This window comes from Perissodus microlepis, chromosome 4, assembly GCF_051167445.1.
Source record: "Perissodus microlepis isolate ML-2025 ecotype Zambia chromosome 4, ASM5116744v1, whole genome shotgun sequence".
Taxonomy (NCBI): Eukaryota; Metazoa; Chordata; class Actinopteri; order Cichliformes; family Cichlidae; genus Perissodus; species Perissodus microlepis.
Window position 1 is genome coordinate 32,342,367 of NC_140464.1, and position 7,536 is coordinate 32,349,902.

Genomic DNA, 7,536 nt, shown 5'->3' on the forward strand with positions numbered 1-7,536 from the left:
TCAATCATCACAACGCAGCTCTCCTCGAAATGACTGTTGTTGCATTGACACTATAAAAACCAAGAGGATTCCATCAGATAGCTTTGCTGACATCTTATAGTTTTCTCTAATCAGCAGAACTTTCAGTAAACTTAAAGTGGGTAAAAAAAGCAGTATATTTAAAATACAATACTCTAGATAGTAAAGCCCACTTTATGGTAAATAGCCTGGTTCTTATTCAGCGTCCTTCTTGTCACCACTCTATACAAAACGCATCATTTACCCAAACACTGTCTACATGTAAGTGCTTTCTGCCTCTGATAAATACACCACAGAGCAGACTGGGCTTCAGTATCTTGCCCAAGAATACTTTGGCATGCCGACTGGAGCAGCCAGGGATCACACGCTTAACCTTCCAATTAGCATGTGACCTAATCTAGTCCTGAGCTAGTACAGTTTCTCCTCTGTGTTGAAAAGCAGACTGCAGACCATCTTCAAACTGCTCTGGTGCCAGCGAAAAGGTTTAACATAGTCTCACCTTCCACAAAATAGTCTCATGCAACCAAGAAGCTCGTTACATATCAAAGCCAGTTCTTTTCACCATGATGTTGTGATGCTGTACTATCAAACAAATCGCTTTTTTTCAATCACTGGATTTAAGAACTGCACCAGATTCAACAGGAGGCAGTTTAGATGGAATTTAATTCAAGAATAGTGAAAACTGAAAATGAAGGTGAGCTCCTGTTCTCTCGTGGACCCCCGTGGACTCTGTGTCCACACAAACACCAGCTGCAAGTTCAGGTTAGAAGGCCATTTGTTGTTAGTGGTCTCTTTGTGCTCCTCTTTCCTCTCTTCTCCTTCCACTTACTCCCAGCCGCAACTTGGAACAGGAACTGCCCAAAAAGACTCATTGGCTGTCCTCTGCCACCCCTGGAGGCCATCGCCACATCCTGCTGCCTCAGGGTCCAGGGCCATCACAGGTGACCCATTGCACTCCCCCTACCACCTGTTTGACCAGCAGGTCAGCAGCTCAGGTCAATCAGGTCCCACACCACCAGACTCACTAACAGCCTCTTCCCCTGGGCCATTCAGACTGTTAACAAGCACTATCCCCCCCACAGCCCACCCCTGCCCACCCACCTCACCAACCTGAGCCATGGTCTCAGAAACCTTCATCACTCAGGCTACTCACACATGGACTCTATTTAGACCAAGTCTTTTCTCTGGACTTCTTCCAAGCACTTTACAGCTATTTTGTTCTAAATGTGTGCCTTTCTCTTCTTTTTGTGTATGTCCCTCTTCATTGTAAATACTTCTCATGTTTGTTATTTATTCCTGCTGTCTGCTGTGTATATTTTATTCTGGCACCGCTGGTTTTGTTGAACATGTACAATGACCAAAAAGGGCTATTCTATTCTATTCTGTTCTATTCTATTTTTGCATTCTGATATTTATCTTTCCATTAAAAGACAGCTCAGTTCTTGCTTGATTGTAAGGGCATACTTTCCTATTTTCTAGGGCCTTTGACTTCTGATTGTGATAAAACTCCTACATATACACAGCATGTTGAGATTACTGTTGTAGGTTATTGGTGTTATATAGTATAAATAAGCTACAAAGCTGATCTTCTGACTCATTATAGTCAGGACAGAACATTTGAATCATTTTGAAGTGAGTTCCTGGGAGGCAACAACAGACAAAGCAGTTGTGAACAACATTGGAGCAAGAGCAGTACCTAAACTAAAGTCTATGTAAACTACATGTACACATGTACTGAGACAAACCTCTAGGATGAAGTGTGAGGATGCACAGCTGACGTTCCTTTATTACATTTTGATCACTTTACTCATAGAGGTGACCTCTAGACTGTTGAATAATTTTCACAAAGTATGAATTGACAAGAAATAGATATGGAAAAAACATGTCTGGTGTACGATAGACATTCAGGATGGATGCACACTTGTGAAACATTTGTGAGATGGATGGGCTGATGCGCACTGAAAAAAAATGCCATCAGCAGGAGCCACAATCCTCATGCAAAATGATTCATGACAAAGATCAAACGTACACCACTGTGGCTTTTTTTTAACCCGCAGAGAACTGAACGTCCTTTCATCCTCCAACAGTATCCGGAGAACATTTACGCGCAACAATGCGCAGTGGCCAAAACAGTGCCAAACGCATGAGTTGCAGAGCGCGCACGAGAAAAAGGGAACACAGATTGAACGTTACATTTGCCACTCACCCGGGCATATTTGGAGGAGTAGGGATCCTCAAACAGTGCCCACATCCAGGGCTGCCACACCTCCCACCGTGTCGCCCTGCGGCCGTCCTCCTGCATGCACAGACGTTTCAGGTCGCCATCCGCTCCGCCGGTGAGTGCAGGGTCGTCCTCGGGTGGATCCGGTTCGGGGGTCTCAAAGCTGTCCAGGGCTTCTTCTGCATCACGGTGCTGTCGGTAATTCATCCAGCAGCACGCCTCCACGTCCGTCTCATCGATGCCCCAGAAGGCAAGCTCTTCCTCGAAGAGCGGCCCGCAGACATCGTTGGGGCAGTGGAGCTTGCCGGTACGGTAGTAGTTGAGGATGAAGGCGAAGGTGGCCGGGTGGCGGTCAAAGAAGAACTCGTCGGACTTGGGATCGTAGTCGAAGTTGCTGTAGGCGTCGGGCTCTGTCAGCCAAGACAAGCGCGTCCCCGGCAACGTCTTTAGGGTGCTCCGGTAGGTCTCGTGTCGAATTCCACCGCAGTTGATGACGATCTTCTCGCTATCTGACGCCGAGCAAGTCATGGTGCTGGAGCATCCTTCGGTCGGTACGTCCGACTGCTGCTGCTGCGGCTACTGCCTTTCCCCATCCACCGTCGGTCCCCGATCTGTATGCTTCTGTTATACTGTACCGCCAACAAGGAGACACAGTGCCAAGTGAGAGAAGGAAAGGAAGGCGGAGTCAGCCTCTCTGCCTCTCTAAGAGAGAGAGGGGGGATCTGCAGGCGCGTGTATATGTACGAAAGAGAGAATGTGTGGGATGCGGATTTTATGAATCAATAGGTTTCCCCGCTGATTGACTGCCTGCCTGCCTGCGCGATTGATTTACTGAGTTCGTGTGATTCAAATCCTTTGACGATGTTGAATTCGCGACCTCCACATGAATACCTGAACAGGAATACATTTGCTCTTATCCTCATCCTGTGGGTCTCTGCAGCCTGTACTTGTGCAGAGAAATCAGATGTGTTGAACTAAGCAGTAGAGAGCGAGAGCATGCACGTGATCATTTGCTTCTTTTTTTTTCCTTCTGGAAATGCTGAAATACTGATGCGCATCTAGACATTAGCGTCTCTGTATGCCTGCTGAAACAAACCTTATTCAGGAATTTCATTTATTTAGTAGGTTTCGCTTTCCTGGTGTTCAACTTTCCACCACATACTTAAAACTGGCTGCAGGAGAATGCACTCTGTTATGAGAGCCAGTAACATTAGTGGCACTGAATTATTGTTGCATGGCTCTTGTTTTCTCTCTAATTTACAGTTCTGACTGTGAGAGGAGGTGGTAAACCTCACTCTGGCTGACGGATCACAAACCATATATTAAAAAAAAAAAAAACCTTGTGTGTTTCTCTTATTTTGGGGTTTTCCTTATTTGGAATTCTTAGCCAGGAAAATCTGAGCATCAGCCTCTTCCATACCTGAAAATCTGTTGCATTTCTATGCAGTAGTTTTTATGTTTTCTGCATCCATTTACAGTAAAAGTATGTATTCATGTACAGTAAATGAAAACATGTATTGGAATATAACCCAGTTAGGATCAATGCCATTCTTTCCCACTTTGAAATAATTATTCTCAGTGGATTTAATTCAGTATTGTCCCTGCCAAGTCACACATGAAGAGTGGAACAAGATGATGTGAATTCAGGCTGCTTTTGTCTCCTTTGTTTGTGAAGTAACCTAATTAAATTTGTACAGTCACTTGTTCATGTCAGTTTAATAGCCCACGTGGGTTTCAGCAAAGGTTTGTAATGTTTAGAACTTTGCACATTCTGAATATTCACATGTTAGCAGTTTCTTTGGAATGATGAATGAATATCCATAGACTGCATATAAAATGGAGCCTTCTGTTCCTCGTTTCAGGTTTCAGTATTGGGGTAGATCACCAATCCATCACAGGGCTTACACACAGACAATCATTCACTCTCACATTTACAGCTATGGGCAATTTGGAATCGCTGGTTGCCCTAACCCCACTAACTGCACGTCTTTGGACTGTGGGAGGAAGCCGGATTACCTGGAGAGAACATGCAAGCGCCACACAGAAAGGCCCAAGCAGGGTGGTGGAGACAAGCTCAGTACCTTGTTGCAGTGAGGCAACAGTGCTAACCACTGCACCACCATGCTCACCATTCCCAATGGACATAACTTCCAACTGTGAAAAGTAAAGCCAATGCTAAAGTGCCCTGACACTGAATTCTTTCTGATGGCCAGCAGGAGGTGACTATTCTGGTGTCAAAGACATGTGGTTGATTAGAAATCCGTTTGTTCCCTTGATCTATGACCTTAGTAAACACTTTGCTGATGATTTTGTGGGGGTAAAATATTCCTCTTCACATAAAAACTTAACTAATAACTTGTAACTGACCATATCCAGTTAAGTCATAATTCACATTTTGGGAATAAAATTAAATATTTCTGAAGGAAGGTAACAGTTGTTTATTTCAGTATATATTTTGGCCTTTTTTCATGTCATCTGGCTTTGAGAAATGCACGTTTTCTACACAGGCAGTGGTGCAGTGATTAGCACTGTTGCCTCACAGCAAGCAGGTCCACAGTTTTATTCCACCACCCGGCTGGGTCCTTTCTGTGTGGAGTTTGCATGTTCTCCTCGTGTTTGCGTGGGTTTCCCCGGTACTCTGGCTTCCTCCCACTGTCCAAAGAAATGCAGTTAGTGGAATTAGGTTAACTGGTCATTCGAAATTGCCCATAGGGGTAATTCTGAGTGTGAATGGTTGTTTGTCTCTATGTGTTAGCCCTGTGACAGACTGGCGACCTGTCCAGGGTGCACCCTCTCGTCCTGTGGTAGCTGGGAAAGGCTCCAGCGACCCTGAAATGGTGTTCTCTACATACTGCGATGGGCGTGTCCCTCTTAAAATCTAAGCCTATGCATGTCTGAATATATTGATGGCAGATTTGGAAAATCTTTACAGCAATTCTATAACTATTTCTCAGCATTGAGTGATTCCATACTGGTTTCCCTCTATTTGATCTAAAAAATCTGTATAATTAATAAAAGTAATATTTTTGAGGGATGTTTCGTGTTCAATTAATAAACAAAAATAGTTGCTACAAAAATGTTTGATACAAAATAAATAAGTTGAATGAACATTCTCCAAATGTGGTGATTCCATAGTTTTTGACATGGGTTGTAGAACTCAGTGTGATTTTACATCGTGTCCTATAGGTGGGGCCATTCTGTGGACGTTTGAGGCACCGAGTATGTTTGGTGAAGACTCTGTGAACGATCATTCTAGCGCTTTTACGTTCCAGGGAGTTTTATGGTCACGATAGTTTTTAAATACTTTAGCAATGCTGTAACTAACATATTAACATTAAATCTGTTCAATGTAAAATTCTGAATTATTTGTTGCAGTTTTATTAAGGTTGCAAGTGATAAAGCTCTCATCGTCTTTCTCTGTCTCAGCTTCATCCACACTTTTTTAATCTACTAAAACACTTGGCTCAATTAGGAAGAGCAGGAGGGACATGATGCTGCCTCACGCCCACTTCCCCCTCTCTCTCTATCGCTGTTACTCTCCAAGACTGTCCCCCCACCACCAACGAGAGGGAGAGGGAGAGAGACAGGCCAGAAGCAGAACAAGTATTTGCTGAGATCCACAGAATGTGGAGGAAAAAGACTGCAGACCATCAGATCATTAGTGCTCTCCCATTTTCTCTCTCTCTCTTTCTCTCACACCGAGTATTCTTTCCATTCCTCTCTCCACCTTTCCTTATCATCTCCACTGCCTGTCGGCCCTCCCTCCTCTCTCCCTCAGTGCAGAGCTAATGTGCTGCGTTGGCCTGTTGAGAACAGTCTGCAGCACTGTGCTTCATTCTCCACTAATACGTCATGGAAACACACACACACACGCATCTACAGAGCTATGACCTCAAAATATGAAATACAATAAACCACCCAAATACACCAGACCTAAGGTTCAAGCTGTTATCACAATCTGACCACCTCTACACAGAATGTGTTAAGGTTTTAGTACATGGACTGATATTTGATTGGTCGTGCAAACTAAACAAATCGGTTTCCTTTGCCTTACAGAAACCTGGGTACAGCAGGATGATTGTGTTCGTTTTAAACGTTCACCATCCCTGAGTCAGACTAACTGTCAGAATCCTCTAAGCACAGGCTGAGGAGGGGGTGAAGGAGCAATCTTCCGATCCAGCTTATTAATCAACCAAAGATCCAGACAGACTTTTAATTCATTTGAAAGCCTGATTCTTAGCCTTGTTCACCCCAGCTGGAAAACCAAAAAACAGTTTTATTTGTAGTTCTCTATCATTCACGTAGGCCTTGCTCTGCGTTTCTGTCTAATTTCTTAGATTTTTTTATCTGGTTTAGTGCTCAGCTCAGATTAAATAATTATTGTGGGTGATTTTAACATTCATGTAGATGCTAAAACTGCTGCAAGTGTTCTGCAACTGAACATTTAATGTCTCTTGTCTGATCATTTCCTGATAACATTTACATTTACAATAATTGATTACACAGCAGTGGAGAGTAGACTTTATCACAGTAGATGTCTTTCTGAAAGCGCTGTAACTAAGTTTAAGAATATAATCCACCCACTGTTATCATCTTCAATGCCCTGTACCAACACAGAGCAGAGCAGCTACCTGAACGCTACCCCAACAGAGGTCGATCATCTTGTTAATAATTTTACATCTTCATTGCATACAACTTTGGATACTGTCGCCTCTAATCAGAAGTACCTGACTCCGTGGTATAATTCTCAAACACGTAGCCTAAAGCAGATGACTCGTAATCTGGAGAGGAAATGGCGTGTCACAAATTTAGAGGATCATCATTTAGCCTGGAGAAATAGTTTGCTGCTTTATAAGAAAGCCCTCCACAAAGCCAGAACATCTTACTATTCATCACTGATTGAAGAAAATAAGAACAACCCCAGGTTTCTCTTCAGCTCTGTAGCCAGGCTGACAAACAGTCAGAGCTCTGTTGAGCCAACCATCCCTTTAACGTTAACTAGTAATGACTTCATGAACTTCTTCACAAATAACATTTTTATTATTAGAGAAAAAATTACCAGTAATCATCCCACAGATGTAATATTATCTACAGCTACTCTTAGTACCATTGATGTTAAGTTAGACTCTTTTTCTCCAATTGATCTTTCTGAGTTAACTTCAATAATTACTTCCTCCAAACCATCAACGTGTCTTTTAGACCCCATTCCTACAAAACTGCTCAAAGAAGTCCTGCCATTAATTAATGCTTCGATCTTAAATATGATCAGCCTATCTCTAATAATCGGCTATGTACCA

General features: G+C 43.1%; 1 protein-coding gene across 8 annotated transcripts in view; it reads right to left on the bottom strand.

The window, feature by feature from the left end:
* The window catches only part of LOC146389311 (voltage-gated potassium channel KCNC1-like), a 106,822-nt gene extending 103,656 nt beyond the window's left edge, over positions 1-3,166 (bottom strand). For all 8 annotated transcript variants that reach the window (XM_084927139.1, XM_084927138.1, XM_084927137.1 and 5 more), the window contains exon 1: positions 2,225-3,166. In XM_084927139.1, the coding sequence (XP_084783265.1) occupies positions 2,225-2,767 (543 nt within the window). In that variant the 5' untranslated portion in view covers positions 2,768-3,166. The remainder of the gene's footprint in view (positions 1-2,224) is intronic.
* Positions 3,167-7,536: the final 4,370 nt, after the last annotated feature.